Genomic DNA, 19,164 nt, shown 5'->3' with positions numbered 1-19,164 from the left:
TGCACTTCTATCTGTGTGTCCTCGGGCAAGTCATTTCCCCTCGCAGCACGTTACTGTCTCCTGTATAAAAAGGGCCAAGTAGGGTCATTGGGAAAGGTGAATAGAATTCCGTGTGTCACCTAGCATGGCACCTGTCATGAAATGGGTGTGATTTATGAGCTCGGTCATTTTGGACTGGGGTACTTTAGAGAGGCCCTGGGGGGAGAGTTGAGGTGACCTAGGTCCTGACGCCTCAGTGGGGTTTACAGGTGGCTCTGACCTTGTAGGATGGGAAAGGAACAAATGCTTGCTAGCCATTGCCCGTGTGCCAAGTGCCACGCTGGGCAGTTATCTCACTGGCTCCTTAGCCCTTGGCCAGGTGCTTTCGGCCCCACTGCCCTTAGCTTCAGCCCCTCCCAAGAGAGCTAGGCTGGAAGTGATGTCAAGGGGAGAGCGGCGGGCGGTTGGGCTTTTCTATGGAGCCGGGCCAGCTGGAGATTGGGGCCAACTTATCCCACGTCAGCTCTTCCCTTCCTGTGACCCAGAAGGATGGTTGGGTTCTTGACTTTGGTTGGCAGGCCTGTTACTCTCGTTCCCTAGAAGATTGTGAGGGCCAGAGGGCCTGGCAAGTGAGCACCTCCTGAGGTCGGACTGCATGAAGCTGGACCGTGCCCGAGAGACGCTCTGTGAATGGGAGCTGTTGGGTTCCTGCACCTGCTTCTGCAGTGTGGTCTCCTGTTACGTGGTCTCATCGTAGTCTCCTAACTTGATTCCTTTTGCATCCTCTTTATGGGTGCCCGCATGATCTTCCTGCGACACTGTTCTCATCATTTTTTATCTCTGCTCAGAAACCTTGGTGGGCTTCGTTGCCTGTCTGATAGAGCAGTGGTTCTCAACCTTCTGGCTCTTTAAATACAGTTCCTCATGTTGTGACCCAACCATAAAATTATTTTTGTTGCTACTTCATAACTGTAATGTTGCTACTGTTATGAATCGTAATGTAAATATCTGATATGCAGGATGGTCTTAGGCGACCCCTGTGAAAGGGTCGTTCAACCGCCAAAGGGGTCGCGACCCACAGGTTGAGAACCGCTGGTGTAGAGTTTGGACTCCTCAGCCTCATACACAAGTTCCTCCGTAATCTGTTCCAAAACTTCTCTTCTGTTTCCCCTTGTCTTGCACCCTGTGACCCCGTCAAAACAAACTACTTTTTGCTGCTCACACCCTCCCTGCATGTTCCTTTGCTTGTATTCCCTCTTCCTGGAGTCCCCTCTTCCCTCTCATCTTTCAAGGCCCATGTGACCTGTCAGTGAAGCTTCCCTGATTCCCCTGCTGGATTAGTTGTCCCCTTCCCGTCTTCTGTAGCAGAGGCCACAGCTCGACTATAACTCTGTTTGCTGTCTGCCTTCAGGTCTGTCACCCCATATGTACTCTGAGTACATTGGTGGCAAGGGACCATGTCTGTTTCATCCCTCCTCTGCCTGGTACAGAGTAGGCCTCTGCAGTGTGTGTGGCTGAATGAGTCAGTGGCATTTTTTATTTTCTTGCTTTGGTTTTTGTTTTATGAGCTTTCAGGTTCAGAGTGGGCCTTTGTGTTTTTCCTTCAAGAGAAGATGTGCCCCAGGAGAGCCCGGTGTAGATTGATTATGCCCCAATTACAGGCATCAAAGGCAAGAAGGTGCAGGTATTCCGCACAAAAGAGGACTCTTCGTTGCTGCTCTTGTTTTCAGGCTCTTGTCTTGCCTTCGCAGTAAGTTTTGTTGGAAAGGAGGTGGTGCTCTGTTCAGGGACCTGCACTGCGTATGATAGATATATATAGCTCACAAAGGGGGAAGTGCACAGGTGGTTTACTAATCGGTTGCCCTGTCCTTGGCTCTTCCCATCTGGGAACCAGCAGCTACACATTCACATTTTCCCTTGCAAACAGATTCAGCATATGGAACAGAAGGCTCTTTGTTGTTCACAGAGAAATATACATCGTTGAAGGTAGAAGGAGCATGGGAATCATCTGGTTCTATCTCTTTACTTTTACAGATTGAGAAAGACCTAGAGGGCAGAGGACTCGATCAAGATTGCACAGGGAACCAGTCAGTGGTGGGAATAGTGCTGGAAGTGAAAAGTCCTGGCTCTTTGTTTTTTCCAGTCTGCTACATTGTTAATATATCTAACATTTATTGAGCGCTTACTGTGTGGCAGATGTTGTTTTAAGTGCTTTATATGTAACATTTCAAAACTCTGTTTTATAGATTTGGAAACTAAAGCAGGTAGAAATCATCCAGATCTACTTTAGGATCCACAACTTGGTTTTTAATATGGTTTTAATGGTAGTCATCTCCTAACCAGTTGGGGGGAACAGTTCACCAAAGAGCTTGCTGCCACATCACCCTACTCTGGGAATGAGTGCCGTCCTCCCAGCAATGTCTATCCATACCCTGGAGGGATTCTTGAGAGGAGTCCAGAGTATGTTGAGAGAATGGTTAAAGGAATAAAGCGTGCTGACATAGGTATTAGTGGATCTTAGTTTAGAAACATTAGAATTAAAAATTGCATGTCTAGCCCTGACCTGTTTGGCTCAGTGGATAGAGCGTCAGCCTGAGGACTGAAGGGTCCCGGGTTTGATTCCGGTCAAGGGCATGTACTTTGGTTGCAGGTATACCCCCAGTGGGAGGTGTGCAGGAGGCAGCTGATCGACGTTTCTCTCTCATCGATGTTTCTAACTCTATATCCCTTTCCCTTCCTCTCTGTAAAAAAATCAATAAAATAAATTTTTTTAAAAATTGCATGTCTAGCAAATCAGACAGTAAATAAATGTAGAACTTTAGAGTAAACTCACTCCAGGATCTTTTCTGTAAAGATTTCCAGTCAAGGGTGGCAAGATTCAATTCAATAAATAGATATTGAGGTCTTGCTATGTACAAGACCCTGGTATTGAGAAATATACACAGAAAAACCTCATATTTCCTGTCCCGTATAAGTAATTTTCTTCTTAGAGCCTTCTCCCTCATGTAGTTGGGAAGATAGATAAGTACATAAATAACTGAAATCAGGCTGACTATGGTAAATGTAGTAAAAAATGTAAACAAAGTGGGAGTTTGGAAGAAGGAGAAATCAATCCCAACACAAACAAAGGGGGTCTAGAGAAGGATTCCTAAAGGTGGAAAATTTATGGTAGGCCTTGGAGGAAGTTAATTCCTGTGAGAAGGAGCAGTTTGAATAGTGGCCTAGAGGTGGAAATGAGTGTGTGTGTGTGTGTGTGTGTGTGTTTTGGGGAAGAGGAATGGAGTTGGTGAGGTGTTGAGGAGTGGAAATAAGTTGAAATGGTGCTTTGTGCTCAAAATGTAGAGAAGGGAGTGGGAAGACGAACACTAACATTTACCGAGTGTCTGCTCTGTTTTACGGCTTGCAATATGTTAGATGCTTTACACACTATAATTTAGGTAATCCTCATAACCCTGTAATATGGGGATATTTATCTCCAATTTAAAGATGAAGAAACCAGACCTCAGAAAGATTAAAGTGACTTGCCCAAGGTCAGGTGGCTAGTAGGTGGCAGAACTTGGTCCACACTTATGAGTATTAGATTCAAAGACCCATGTCCCTTTTTCCATTGTGTTGCAAGGCTCTGCAGGCCATGACTAGGACTCTGTTTATTGTGGCTGTAGAATGGAGGCCAGACTAGAGCAAAGCAGGTCCCAGAATGGGGACATTGATGAGGAGGCTGTTGACATAGTTCAGTTCAGGCTTAAACTGTCAACCACTGACCTACTATGGAAAATGCCTGGTCTAGGGCTGCTTGATTGGCTTAATATGTGAGCATTATGGCAGCTCCTGCAGTACCATAAATCAGTGTATTGCCATTCTTAGCTAGTAGGATCTTAGAATCCATTTATAGAGACTTCTGGCACCCTTATAGTTCAGACATAGTTTCTAATGTGAGATTAACAGTTCATTACAGAAGTGCCTAGGGAGGGACTGATTTGGCACATAGTTTTCCTTCATTTTCTCACCCTCAAATTAGACAAGAATCTATAATGGAGGAAAGAGGACTTGGAGTCAAAAGGCTGGCATTCAAGTCCTGATTCTGCTCATTATAATCTGTGAGTCCTCAATGTCAGCTTCTTTCTCTGTAATATGGGGGGTATTTTGGTTCACTTCTGAAATCTCTTCTCTTGCTAATGCCATTCATGTGTTACATTGTTCTTCCTGACTTGGGGCAGTATAAGTAAGTAGCTGAGAATATGAACCTGGATCCAGAGACTCAAGCGTTTAAATTCTAGTCTCTCATCCTTCTTATATAGAGATATAGTAGTTAGGTATATAGACTCTAGAGCAGTGGTTCTCAACCTTCCTAATGCCGCAACCCCTTTAATACAGTTCCTCATGTTGTGGTGACCTCCAATTTCATTGTTACAAATTGAACATAATTAAAGCATAGTGATTAATCAAAAAACAATATGTAATTATATATGTGTTTTCCGATGGTCTTAGGCAACCCCTGTGAAAGGGTTGTTCGACCCCCAAAGGGGTCGCGACCCACAGGTTGAGAACCGCTGCTCTAGAGCAAGCATGTCAAACTCGTGGCTGGCAGGGCCGCATGCCTCGTTTATTAAAGTCATATTGCCTCTAGAGTCATATTGCCTGGGTTTTAGTCCAGGTTCTATCACTTGCTAGCTATGTGACTTGGGCAAGTTATTTAACCTTCTTGGGTCTTAGTTTATTCCTCTGTAGAATGGGGATACAAATATTGTCTATATCATGGGGTTATTATGGGGATTCAGATAAGTTATGTTAACCACTTAGCACAGTGTCTGGCACATAGTAGGTGTTCAACGAATATTAGCTTTAATAGTAATAATATTAATAATTGTTATTAATGTCCAGTTAGATATTGTTTTTATAGAAAGTATATATATTAGGGTATTATCCCTGTCTTACTGTGATATTGTTGCCTTCTGTTTCTTTCCATTGCCCCATCAGGAAACTTTGAAATGCTAAATTGTTCCATCACAGGATTGCAAAGCATGACATGAAAAAAAGTGCCTGTAGGAAAAGGGTCAATAAAAAGTCTTTGGCTTGTCCTAGCTGGCTTGGCTCAGTGGATAGAGCATCAGCCTGTGGACTGAAAGGTCATGGGTTGGATTCCGGTCAAGGGCATATGCCTGAGTTGCGGGCTCGATCCCCAGTTGGGGGCTTGCAGGAGGCAGCCAATCAATAATTCTCTCTCATCATTGATGTTTCTATCTCTCTCTCCCTCTCCCTTCCTCTCTGAAATCAATAAAAATATATTGGGGAAAAAAGTCTTTGGCTCATTAGAAAATCTTACCTGACTTGTGTCTTTCCCACCTCTCTCCATAGTAAACAGAAACAGAGCAGCATATTTATTCCCTTTTGCACAGCCTCCAAAAGAAGTGCTAAGCAAGACACTCCAATTCTCTTGCCAAAAAGTACAATAACAGTGTCTCTGGAAAAGTGGTGCCTAATTTGGTTTTCCTTTCTCTCCTCTTTAAACCCCCCTGGCATTAACTTAAGCCATTTCTTCTTGTTCCATTTTCCATGAATATGGAAAAGTTTCTTCTGATTATAAAGGGAGGATGAGGTCAAGATTTTCTCATGAGAACCTTTTGTGGACTTAAAGCCAAATCGAGTTAGGTCTCATCTTCTCTTCTCCAGGCTAAACAGCCCTGGTTTCTTTTACCTTACTCTTAAAACCTATTTTCCATTGCTTGGATCTCATTGGTCATGCTTCTTTTCTTTCTCTTCGGTTCTTCTACTTCTTGGCTATAACCCAGACTATACTTAGTCTGCTAATAAAAGTCCAACTAAAACCCTTTAAGGAAAGAGTAACTTTAGGTGTTTCCATTCATTTATTCATATTTATTAAGTGTTTGCCGTGTACCAGGCCCTGTGCTAGGTATAGGGGACCCAGAAATAAATCAGAAATAGACTCTGCCCTGTCCCTAACTCACAGTCTAGGGGGAGATGTTCAATAAAATGTTATAGGTGATTGAATTATGTACAAGTGTGGGAAGCTGGAAATTGTTGAGGGCAGTTCCATAGAAACAGTCTATTTTGCCTGAACTGTAGGTCAAGACTTCAGTAGAGGAGTAGTAAGACATAATGCAGGATGGATGGTCTGGGGCAAGTTTGTGGAGGCCCTCAGTGACAGCACAGGAGCTTAGGATTCCAGAAGCAGTGGACACTCATTGGAGGTGTTGGAGCAAGGAAGTGAAAGCCTCAAATCTGGCTTTTTGGACCAAGGACAGAGATACCACAAGCCTTAGTTTTATATGCTCACCCTCGATGTTTTCTGTCTTGAAAGTGATATGATGTAGGTCCATTGCCCATTTTTTGATTGAGTTGTTTATCTTCCTTTTGTTAAGTTGTATGAGTTCCCTGTAAATCAGCGGTTCTCAACCTGTGGGTCGAGACCCCTTTGGGGGTCGAACGACCCTTTCACAGGGGTCGCCTAAGACCATCGGAAAACACATATATAATTACATATTGTTTTTGTGATTAATCACTATGCTTTAATTATGTTCAATTTGTAACAATGAAAATACATCCTGCATATCAGATATTTACATGACGATTCATAACAGTAGCAAAATTACAGTTATGAAGTAGCAACAAAAATAATTTTATGGTTGGGGGTCACCACAACATGAGGAACTGTATTAAAGGGTCGCAGCATTAAGAAGGTTGAGAACCACTGCACTATAACCTCTGAGCCTCAGTTTCTTCGTCTGTAAAGTGGGAGGGGGTAGAGTAACAGTGTCTATCTGTGCCCAGTGCCTGAAACACCTGACTGATAGGAGGAGCTCAACAAATAGTCACCTGGAAGGTGACCTGGAGTGAATACAGACTTAGACCAAGATTTTCTTGAACATTGTAAACTTAATTCATTTTAATCTCTGCATGCCCCGTGACCCTAGCACAGGACCGGCACAGGACTGGTGCGGGAGAGCACTTGCTGGGAGAGTTGGAAGCAGCCATGGATGGGCAAGTGGGCACAAAGATGTGTGCACGGGTGGGTGGATGGACAGGCATGTAGCTGGATCAATGATGGATGGAGAAGTCGGACATCTGGGTGTATAAATGTGTGCTAAGTGGGGGGAGTGGAGGGATGGTGGGTGGGTGGGGTGAGGGTAGAAGAAATAAATACGGGACACGCCCTCATTGTGATCTGTCTGCTGGAGGGCTTCAAGATGGAGTGAACCCAGAAAGCACGTATCAGCAGGCCAAGGCCCACGTGAGGCAGCAGCTCTGCCTTTACGAGTGTGTTCTCCAGGCTAACCCACACGGGGATGGTGTGGCCAGGACACAGGTGACCTGCACCACTGTGTGCAGTAATGACATGTGGAGGCGGCTTCGACTTTATCACTCCGAGCAGGAGGGAGGCCTGGACTAGGGCCTCACACCTTAGAACAGCACCTGGTGGGGGCAGGCGATTCGTCCGTACCTTGGAATTCTGTGTGGCCATTAAAAATGGAACGGCTCTTTATGTCTTGAGTGGAATAAACTCTGATATATCATTAAGAGGGGGGGAAAAATCAAGGTTCAGCTAGTGTGTGTACAGTGCTTTCGTTTTCTGGTTTTTAAGGGGTGGCAGGGAGAAGACACGTAGATATTTGCTTCTCCAAGATGAGCGCCCCCCCCACCCCCCGCCGCCAGGAGACTGGTGACTGGTCCTCCCAGGAAGGGCGCCGGGCCTGGGGAATGGCCAGCACTTCACCGGATCCCCTTGTGGACTTTCTCAGTCATGACCCAGGCAGATAAGTTGTCTTGTCAAGCACAGACTGAGCAGCGTGGAGTGCGTAGCAGTTTATGGAATATAATGAACAACATAAACTGATGAACAAAAACAGATCCAGAGACAAAGAAGCATCGATCAGACTGTCAAACCTCAGAGGGAAGGTAGGGGAGGGTGGGGGTAAGTGGGAGAGATCAACCGAAGGACTTGTATGCATGCATATAAGCCTAACCAATGGACACAGACAACAGGGGGGTGAGGGCATGAGTGGGGGGATAGGGGGAAAAGGACACATATGTAATCCTTAATCAATAAAGAAAAAAATTAAAATAAATGGTTACGCCTTGAAAAAAAGAAAGTGATATGATGGAACCCCTATTTATATACTTGGTGTGTTTTTGTTGTTGTTTTGCTCTGAAACTTCTATAGAAAAACTAGTTCTTAAGCTCTGGAGAAATTTCATTCCCTATACAGCAAAAAACTTATGAAGAATTGAGAGAGAATTGGGTGTCCAACTTATATAAGACCCAGTGGCAGGCCGATCTGTGTAGGTTTGATCTGGCCACATTCACCCTTCCCCAGCCCTATGCCAAGAAGAATACAAGAATGAGGAGAGGATTTCAGGGCTCATCTGGGTATTTGGTAAGAAATGTTAAGAAGATGCAGACATTGTCAGAGTCAGATGTTCTCGCTGGGGAGGAAAAGAGGCTCAAAGGAATTTGGAATGTTGCCAGAAGGAATCAGGACCAACCAAGCACTTGGAACCTGTATCATGTATCTGAAAACTTCCAAATTCTATCTCTTTGCCTTTGTACTTTGCTAACAGTTTATTCCTTCATGATACCCAGTTGTGGTTTACAGAGGACTTTCCAAGGCCACAATCTGGCAAGCCATATCCCAGTTTGAATAATAGTTACTATTTATTGAGCACCTACTCTATGCCAGGCATTGTGCTGTGAACTGGATATATATTAGCTCATTTAATTCTCACAGCAACTCTGTGTTATAGATGTTATTGTCTCTATTTTATAGATGATGAGAGTGAAACACAGAGGGGTTGAGCATTATGTCCAGGGTTACTTCATTAGTATACGGTAAGGCCAGAATCTGAATCTAGATCCTAATGGTTCAAAAGCCCTTCAAAAACCCATGTGCTTCCTACCTCCCCAGCCCTACTGTGGCTCTAAACAGCAGAATAACACAAAATCTATAAAAGAATTCTAAGGGTTGTTTTTACTGTAGACTTACATGTGTGTGCATGTGTGTGTGTGCGTGTGGGTGTATGTGTGAAAACCCATGTGCTTCCTACCTCCCCAGCCCTACTGTGACTCTAAACAGCAGAATAACACAAAATCTATAAAGGAATTCTGAGGGTTGTTTTTACTGTAGACCTACATGTGTGTGCATGTGTGTGTGCGTGTAGGTGTATGTGTATATGTAGAGGAATAGAATTGTAAGGAGGGGAAATAAGCTGGGTTGGCAAACTTGACTATAGGCCATTTCTGGATCACTACCAGTTTTCATATAGACCACAGGTAAGAATGTGTTTTATGTTTTTAAATGGTTGGGGGAAGGGGGAATCAAAAGAATATTAATATTTTGTGGCATGAAAATTCAAGTTTCAAGCAGTTAGTTACCTACAAGGGAGCGCCCATATGACCATCAGCTGATTTCTCAACAGAAACTTTGCAGGCCAGAAAGGAATGGCAAGAAATATTCAAAGTGATGAATAGCAAGAATCTACAACCAAGATTACTCTACCCAACAAAGATATCATTTAGAATTGAAGGTCAGATACAGAGCTTCACAGACAAGAAAAAGCTAAAGGAGTTCATCACCACCAAACCAATATTACATGAAATGTTGAAGGGTATTCTTTAAGAAGAGGAAGAAAAAGGTAAAAATATGAACAATAAAATGGCAATAAATACATATCTATCAACAATTGAAACTAAAAATCAAAATAAGCAAGAAATCTAATGAACAAAATAAACCGATGAATAAAATAGAATCAGAGGAATGGAAACATGGAACAGACTAATGAATCTCAGAGAGAAGGGGCGAAGGGGGTGTGGGAAGAGATTAACCAAAGATCTTATATGTATACTAGTATATGCATTACCTACGGACACAGACCTAAGGCCTGGGGTGGGGCGGGAATGGGGTAGAGGGGAATAATGGGGAGAGGGGAAGGGGACATTTGTAATAATCTCAACAATAAAGAGTTTTTAAAAAAGAAAAATTCAAGTTTCAGTATCCATAAATATTTATTGACATATAGGCACAATCATTTATTTACGTGTTGTCTATGGTGGCTTTTTCTCTATAAAGGCAAAATTAAATAGTTGTGACAGAGACCATCTGACACAGAAAGCCTAAAATAGTTACTATCTGCTCCTTTACAGAACAAATTTGCCAACCCCTACTATAGGCAACAACAAGGAAGGAACACGGGGTTTAATATTGTGACAAGACTAAAGGCAAAGAGTTGAAGTTCAAGGCTGTCTCTGGAAGTGTGTGGCCCACAAGGAGAGAGCTTCTTTGGGCCCTGGAAATAGTTTCATTGGGTCACAGAGATTTGTTCAGGAATAAAAGGCACATATAGGAAGGGTTATTATATGTGCTAACATTCTCTGTTGCACAATAAACAAATATTTCATGGATAAAGTAATTCATTCAGATATTTACTAGTCGTGTGTGTGTGCGTGTGTGTGTGTGTGTGTGTGTGTGTGTGTGTGTGTGCCAGATACTGTGTTAGATGCTGGAAATACATAGATGAAAAAGATATGTCCCTGCCTTTGAGGAGTTTGTAGCCTAGTGGGAGAGCCACATAAGCATGTATATAGCTAGCTCTAAGTATTTTAATAGTATACTGTGGGTTTGATTAAATGCTGGATGAAGTAATTTCTGGGACTATTTTCAGTAATTTGTGATGGGCCCTGAAGAAAGAATAGGTGCTATTCTTCAAAGAGCTACATAACAGGCTGAGGGAAAGCCTGACAGTGTGAGTATTTGGAGCTTATAAGATTGCGAAAGAAAGAGACATTAGAAATGATTTAAAGGTTCTGTTGCTGGGTGACTGGCAGGATGATATAATCTGATAGAGAAGAAGGGAAAGGAGGAAGGAGGCGGTGGGTGGGGTTGGGGTGAGTTCAGTTTGGGACACATGATTTGAGGAAATGGCGAAACACATCTGGCTTCCAGTTAGAAAACCTTTTTAGAATGTTTGGCACAAGATTCCCAGAATTCAGATTGAAATTGCTTTTCCAGAGCTTTTTCATTGGAAAAAGGGGGAAGTACACATTCAAGTTGTAGAGAAATTCACAAATCTACTTTGACACATGTTTGCTAGAGCCATGAGATTAAAAATAGCAGTGGACAGAACATGAAGCCATCACATAGAAAACTAGCAATAATTATGCATTTGGCGTAAAACCTTGTTCCTGTTCATGCCACCTGCTGCTCTCAGAATCTAGTTTATCTTTCTGCCTCTAGACTTGGACAATAGAGAAATGTCAGCTTTTACCTTCCACATGAGATTCCTCAGCAAGAAGAGGTGTCCATATCTGTCATCTAGGTCTAGTTTTGTCTTTTTGGTTCTAGAATTCCACAGTGGAAACAGAATCTGAAAACTTTTACTCAGACACTTGTTAAATCTTCAAATGCTTAATCTCAACATTTTCAAATGCTCAAATGTCTGATTTTAAAGACTGGAGAAGTCTGTGATTGCTTTATGTATATCTACTTGCTGATGTAATGCATAGGTTTGGGGAAAACTTAGGTTGATCGTTATCTTCTCTGGTTCTGTTAAAGAAGTCAGCATTTTAAAAAATATATTTTTATTGATTCAGAGAGGAAGAGAAAGGGAGAGAGAGATAGAAACATCAATGATGAGAGAGAATCATTGATCAGCTGCCTCCTGCATGTCCCGCACTGGGGATCCAGCCCGCAACCCAGGTATGTGCCCTTGACCAGAATCAAACCCAGGACCCTTCAGTCCACAAGCCGATGCTCTACCCACTAAGCAAAACCGGCCAGGGCAAAAAAGTCAGCATTTTGATATCCTTTCTATTTCTGCTTTTTAAAGATTTTCATGGCAGACCTGATGAAGCAGAAGCTGAACTGAAGCAGAGAACTGAAGAATGTGTGCTACCTGCAGAGACCATTGAAACACTTCCTGCGGCTGGAAGACAGCAACCCCCTGTCAGAAGCATTATTTTATCTGGAATTTCAAGTTTACAGAGGATTTGCTTTCTAAAAATTGAGCAAACCTATAGGTAAGATTGGCTATACATTTTACTTAGACTTTTAGATTGCTTTAGATTGGCATTCTCTATTTCCAAAGGAAGGAGTCAGTCAGAGATTTCAGTATTCAGTTAGGCAGCCAGGATTAGCTGGACTGCCTGGCATGCCTAAGACAGTTACTTAAACGGGGGAGCACATTCCTACCAGAATATAATAGTAGAGAGGCTCATAAGGAAAACCATGCAGTAAGTAAAATTTATTTATTTTACTTTTCATTATAAAACAACTATATCAAATCAAATAAAATACAACAGAAGTATAAAAAATAAAATTTTGTACTCATTCCATTTCATTCTCCCAAAATAACCATTGTTAAAATAACTCGAGATGTATCTTTTCAGTTCTTTTTTTAACTTATAAGTGACATATATGATGACCTTTTGAAGTGTTCTGTATAACATTCTAACCTGAGGTTCTATCATGCCTGGCAAGTTATAAATAATGCCTCATTTGTAGATTGGGTCAGATGATATCTGGGTGAGAATGGTCTTAGCCTGATCTGTGAGTTTTCATGCTTTGCTGCTATGTCACCCTTCATCTGAAGCTTCCCAGTAGTACACTGTCTTCCATGGCTCCCCATCCCCAATAAGCTTCCCTTCCTGAATTCTCCCCTTCTTTGAAGGTCCTACTGCTCTTAGGGTTCTCTGACTTTGGTTAATAAACATATATTGAGTCCTCCTCTGTGCCTGGCTCCATACTCGGCAGTGGGGGTAGAGAGATTAGACACGGAGGGAGAGTAGTCTTTGACTCCATCTCCAGTTGTTCAGCAGGACCAGTTCTGCTTCTTTCTCTTCTTTTCTACCCCTTCCTTAGTTATAGGCCTTCCTTGCCTTCCCCAGGTTGTCACAAATGGCAAGATTTCATTCTTTTTATGGCTGAATCATATTCCATTGTGTGTGTGTTCTAATCATTCATCAATGGACTTTAGGTTGTTTCCATATCTTGGCTATTATACTGGTAAATAATGTAAATATTGCATTGAACACGGAGATGCATATACCTTTTCAAGTTAGTGTTTTGTTTTCTTTGGATAAATACCCAGAAGTGGAGTTGCTGGATCGTATGGTAATTCTATTTTCCTGTTTGACACGTCTTAAACACACACTTTCTTTACCCCTCTTGCCCTTTCTCTTGTCATTCCTTCCACCAGGAGATGCAGTGACAGTTCTGAAGGCTGCTTGTGATCCCAGTATCAGAGCAGGGGAAGAAGATGGGCCTGAATCTAGACCTTTTGCCTCTGAGAATCTTACTATCCCAGCCCATTTCAAGGCCTGTTGTGAATCACCTTGCTGGCACCACCTTAGCAGGCCTCATACTTCTTTTACTGTAGTTGAGTGGGACACTGCAATTTGCATAATGCTGTCCAGCCTTACTACACACAGGACTCTTGGGGAAAACCTGTGAAATGCCTTTGCCCCTGGAATCACACTTATAGACTGTCCTTTGATCGAGCTGATTTCACAGGTACCTCCTCTTATCCATCATGTGTTAAATTTGACTAGCTTCTGTTTGAATGTACCCCTTCCTTGACCTTGTCCCCTACGTAGTAATGATATTATCAGAAACTAAGTAAGCCAACTATTAAGTCTGGCAGAAAAAGAATGTAACCTTGTACCTGATACAAGAACTGCCATGAAATAATGTGGTTGGACTGGTTTGTAGTTCTTCCTACATAATATGCCAAAACACAAAATACAAAGCTATCTCAGAGCAAGAAAAAACTTCTGATAAATTAGGTTTCAGATTAATACAATAATGATAAAGTGGCGATAATATACTCCTTTTATGTAAGAGCAGTGATGACCAACCTTTTTGACATCATAGCACACATAGAAAATTATATTGTTTAGCCTGATGAAAGGATCATACCTCATTCATAGCACACCAGTAGGGAATCTCTGTGTTAAAGTTTCTAAATAAAAGCATTCTTGTTGATGTCTGGCTAACTCTGACTGGCTACCCTCTTCTGCTTTTCAGCATTAAGGTTTAAATATAGTGTAATAGTTTAAAGTTTGAATTCTAAGCCAGACTATCTAGATTTAAATCCTAGCTCTGCCACCACTAGCTATGTGACCCTGGGCAAATTACTTCGTCTCCTTGTACTTTAGTTTCTTCATCTGTAAAATGTGCAAATAATGATACTTACCTCATAGAGTTGTGAAGATTACATAAGTTAGTACATGTAAAATGTGGTATTTGTAAATTGCTTAGAACATTACCTAGCATATGGTAAGCACCATATAAGCGTGTGTGTCCTATAACTACTTGTAGTAGTAGTGTTTACTTTAATTGCTGTTTTACTGCTTCAGAGAAGTAAACGTTATGGGCTCAGTCTCCCCAGGCTCCTCCTGATTGCCTCCTCCTCTGCCTCACATTTCTTAGTCTTGGGCTGTTCCTTAAGAGTGTCCATCCCCCTTACTTTCATTGCCTCAGTTTCATTTTCTCAGTTTCCATTTGCTTGGGGGCCCTCAGCCAGCTGACTGAGAAAACTGCTGAATTGATCATTATACTCATCAGCTTGCTCTCACTGCTATTCCTTCTCTAGAATTCTCTGTGCCTTTCTAGAGAAGGAAGTAAATCTTAAAGAATGTGAAGAGGAGTGAATCCTAGATCTTGAAAAGAACTCTAGAGTGGTTGGGAGAGGAGCATGAGCTGAGTTAGCCGAACTGTTAGCCAGCAAAGTCTCTTTTTTGGTGGGAAAATGATCACCTGATATCACATTCCAGATGTAGGAGCTGGTCAGTTCTCTATAGGCTCTGCCAAAATATGGAGCAGACCTGGTGACTTTGGGGGCATTGTGGCTCATAAGACTTCATAGAGAAATGACAGTTCTTTCAGAAGGTGGGCCTTAGGGTTAGCTTTGGGGAGAACAGTGGGCCAGTACTTTCATGTCAGGAACACCTTTTGCCTTTCTAGTCCCACTGGGTAAGACTCTTCATCTGCTCTGTGAGTTCTCTGGGCTCTCCCTGTGCAGGAACCAGGTTGGTTGTTGGATCTGTATCTTTAACAGCTATTACCATAGGAGTACAATCAATACTTGTTGACTAACAGATTTTACAAAGAGGGGAGAACTTGCTTTACTACTCTTATTTTTTAAATATATTTTTATTGATTTCAGAGTGGAAGGGGGAGATAGAAACATCAATGATGAGAGAGAATCATTGATTTGCTGCCTCCTGCACACGCCCTACTGGGGATCGAGCCTGCAACTCAGGCATGTGCCCTGAATGGAATCGAACCATGACCTGGTTCATAGGTTGATGCTCAACCACTGAGCCACACCGGCTGGGCCCTACTCTTTTTTTAATGGAGAAAACAAGATAAACTTACGTCTAGGACTAGACACATTCATTATGATTGACGATGATGATAATATTATGATGGTGAGACTGCACATGCTCTGCCTCTGCTCACTCCTTTGGCTGATTTGCCATCACTCCCCCACATACCCTCTGCTCCAGCACTAATCGGCCATGCTGCCTCTCCTTCAGGCCTTAGCATGTGCTCTTCCTCTGTCTCTCTCTCCAGCCCCCGTCTTGGCCAGTTCCCACTCCTCCTTCAGGTGCCAGCTTAGCTGTCCCTTCCTGTAGTTACCAGACTGAGTTAGATGCCTCTCTTCTGCTCCACAGCACTTGGTACTCCCTGTCACAGCACTTGTCCCACTGTATTGAAATTGTTTTACATGTCAGTGGATTTAAATTCCATAAGGGCAGAGACTGTGTCTTCTCTTGTGTTCTCACTGTCTAGCACTGGACAGTTAGTAGGTGCTTAATAAATGCAGTATGTGTGTAATAGGTCCTTATTTGATCCTCATAACAGCCTCGTGATATAAGCAGCCTAGGCCTTACTGTGACCTCATTTTGTTTATGAAGATGCTGGTAGTCAGAGAAGCTAAGCAACTTGTCAAAGCTCATGCAGAGAGCTAGAATTTAACCTGGTGTCTCTCAGGCTTGAATGTTCAGTGCATTGTTTTGTTTTTACAATATTTTTTCTTTTAAAAAATAGCACTTAAAAAGATAAGAATTGAAGTAGCATTTGTTGTTTGTCAAGATTATAAAAATATCTTCAGGTTGGCACCAATATTCCTGAAATGTTTTTTCTTCACCAAATGTTGAATTTCAATACAGAGAAATCTAGGTATGATTTTTTAAAAATGTATAATCAGATTCAAAATTTCAATGTGCATTGGAGGAAATTTGTGTCTTTTGTTGAAAAATAAAATGTGACTGAGATAATAATAGCATAAAAAGTAGTAAATTTCATTGTATACAATTTGGAGAATACTGAAAAATATAAAGAAGAAAATAGAAATCACCCCAGCATGCAGAGAAAACTACTGTAAATTAGAAATGGACTGAACTTGAAAAGGCAGCATTGAATTTGAATCCCAGGTAAACCACTAATTACATGTTTGGCATTTGGTAGATAATTTAGCCTCTGAGTCTCAGTTTCTTCACTTGAAATATGGTGAAATATTTATCTTTTAGGGTTATTATAAGAATTAGAGATAATAATATATATAAATGCCTGGCATTGTGCCTGACACATAGTAAACACTCTTTCAAACTGTAGTAGTATTAACATTTTTGTGTAGTTCTGTATAGTCTTTCTACTCTGTTATGTGCGCATATACATGCTTGTTTGTTTTTAAATATATTTTTATTGATTTCAGAGAGGAAAAGAGTGGGAGAGAGATAGAAATATTGATGAAAGAAAATCATTGATTGGCTGCCTCCTGCACGCCTCCTACTGGGGATTGAGCCCACAACCTGGGCATGTGCCCTGACCCAAATCAAACCCGGGACCCTTCAGTCTGCAGGCCGGTGCTCTATCCACTGAGACAAACAAGCTAGGGCATACACATGTTTTTTGAAGCACATTTATAGTAAGTATATTACTGGATTTTCACATGGGGTTGCTGGAAAAGGCGGGCATTATTTTTAAACTTATCCTGTAGATGAGGAAACTGAGACTCTAAGAGGTGAAGTAACTTGGCCTTGGTACTATGTCTGGTACTATCTGAATCAGGACTCAGTTTGTTCTCCTGATGCCAAGCCCATGTGCCTTCCCTATCAGCAGTGTGCTTTCTTTCCAGCTCCACTTCCACCAATATACAAATGTGGACCACCGAGCCCTGCCCAAGATGAAGGCAAGGGCAGGAGGCGGTGGAAGTGCTGGGAGCCTCCACACCAGCTGGTTCAGTCTGAAAACAAAAGAAGTGCTCACTTCCTTCTCTGAAGTAACAGGCACATTGCCCAGTCCTGTAGAAAGGGCTAGAAAGTTAAAAACCTTTTGAGTTTCACAGTACTCTTTTTGAGAAGAAGTTTATCAGAGAATTCATAAAACTGTGTTGTCTGAAAGGCAAACATGTACCCAAATTTCTTTCAGTATGTACACTCCTACTTAAAGGGCCTGGGTAACATGCACTATACCTAACACCTCATATATGCATCATTTTATATCATTTTCATTTCAGTGCATGTTCTCTGATGGCTGGTGTACTAGTATGTCTGACTTATGGAGATGCAGAGGTGAACAGGTGGCAGTCCTGACCTTTAGGAACTTTGGGGAGCTCTCAAGGCCACATAAAATCAGTGCTCTAATAGTTTCCAGCAGGGTTGGGGAGCAGAGAATGGAGCTTTAACGTCTAGTTCAGCGCAGTAATCCCATCTATTTGCATAGGGCCTAACAGAGTTTGCACAGACCTTAACTCATTCAAAGGGATAGAGAATTTTGAGATGGGTTTTAATAGCTGAGAAGAATCCTTAGGCCAGTGGTCGGCAAACTGCGGCTCGCGAGCCACATGCGGTTCTTTGGCCCCTTGAGTGTGGCCACGAAGTTTCAATCGCACTGTACGTGCGCACCTGCACGTGGTATTTTGTGGAAGAGCCACACTCAAGGGGCCGCAGTTTGCCGACCACTGCCTTAGGCCAAGGGAAGGAGGTGAGCCAAGGATCTGCTTGGTTGGGGAATCTTGCCCTCTGAAGAAGCTTTTTCAAATGATTGCATGCATGTTAAATAAGGCCCCACAGGCCCCACTGTCGGTGATAAAATAGACTATACACAGGCTCCAGAGAGGAAACTATCAACTCCTTGGTAAGATTATGACACCTCTCCCTTCCCCGTTCCTTCAGTGTAAACAGGGAAGTTAAGCATATTTTTTCACTTCACTGTCTTCCTACATTTTTTTCTTCCTAGTTTTAAAAACAACTCTCCTTCAACAAGGTCTGTTTCCAAGGAAAGTCTTAACCATTTGTCCCTTCTGGCATACCCTCTTCCAATGAAATCCATGCAGAATAGACCAGGTACTCTATCTTTTTGTGTGTGAAGCCATAAAATCTAATATTGAGTGTGCAGCCGTGCTCAGAGGTATGCTTCTTCCACAAGAGGCTCCCTCAGCCCTGCTGTGGTAAAAACCAAGTATAAATTGCGGCTAACAGGGTTTTCTAGCTAGAGTCGTAAGAATGTTTGAGCATCCCCTGTGAATTATAATGCCACCAGCCCTCTGGCTCCTCCTCTACATTGCCTGCCTGTCGGCTGTTTTGCTTGTCCTTGGGCCTTCCATCAGAGTGTGGGCAAGGGAAGGAGAAAGAGAAGTGAATCTAAAATCTGTCCCGTCTGCACTTGGTTTGCAGTGCTGGTGAGAAAATAAATGGGGACCAGGGTTGATGTTGGACTGCACACAGAGGAAGAGGAAGAGGGACAGTGGTCCCTCCTCAGCCTATTGTCACAGTGGTCAGTGCCCCCTCCCCGAGCACCTGAAGATGAGTGAGCCTGTGTTTTATTTCTGTAGAATGTCTCACTATATTGAGCAGCTCTTTTCTTTTTAATATACCTTGGTCAGGGTGGATATTTGGGTGCTGATATTTAAGTTTAATTTTTTTAATTCATAGCATGTTACACAAGATGAACCTTGTGCTTGAAGCTGTTGCCTAGAGTAATATTTTGAGATTCTCTATGGATTCCTTTTATCCCTGTGATTATCTCTGCTATAAAGTATAATTGAAAATCTTCTGTCATCAGATCCTAAAAGTGGGAGGAAGAATGCACCTAAATTGAGCTGTCAGACACTTGGCTGCCTAACCATGCTTTCTGGATTGTAGAGGGCTGTCGTTCTGTGTGCTTTCTCC

General features: G+C 42.3%; 1 protein-coding gene across 12 annotated transcripts in view; it reads left to right on the top strand.

Moving 5' to 3' along the window:
- Positions 1 to 19,164, top strand: part of MKNK1 (MAP kinase interacting serine/threonine kinase 1) — a 49,056-nt gene that overhangs the window by 5,125 nt on the left and 24,767 nt on the right. For 2 of the 12 annotated variants that reach the window (XM_014536472.1, XM_014536483.1), the window contains exons 2-3: positions 11,817 to 12,006; positions 18,233 to 18,339. The exons of 1 other annotated variant lie outside the window; for it this stretch is intronic. In XM_014536472.1, the coding sequence (XP_014391958.1) occupies positions 11,817 to 12,006; positions 18,233 to 18,339 (297 nt within the window). Of the gene's footprint in view, positions 1 to 11,816; positions 12,007 to 13,184; positions 13,499 to 16,313; positions 16,426 to 17,510; positions 17,566 to 18,232; positions 18,340 to 18,669; positions 18,770 to 19,164 lie in introns of those variants that run through there. 9 more of the 12 variants (XM_014536475.1, XM_014536473.1, XM_014536476.1 and 6 more) reach the window with 9 other exon arrangements.

Source organism: Myotis brandtii, unplaced genomic scaffold (genome assembly GCF_000412655.1).
Source record: "Myotis brandtii unplaced genomic scaffold, ASM41265v1 scaffold1631, whole genome shotgun sequence".
In the NCBI taxonomy this organism is placed as follows: Eukaryota; Metazoa; Chordata; class Mammalia; order Chiroptera; family Vespertilionidae; genus Myotis; species Myotis brandtii.
This window is presented reverse-complemented; position numbering and strand designations above follow the sequence as displayed.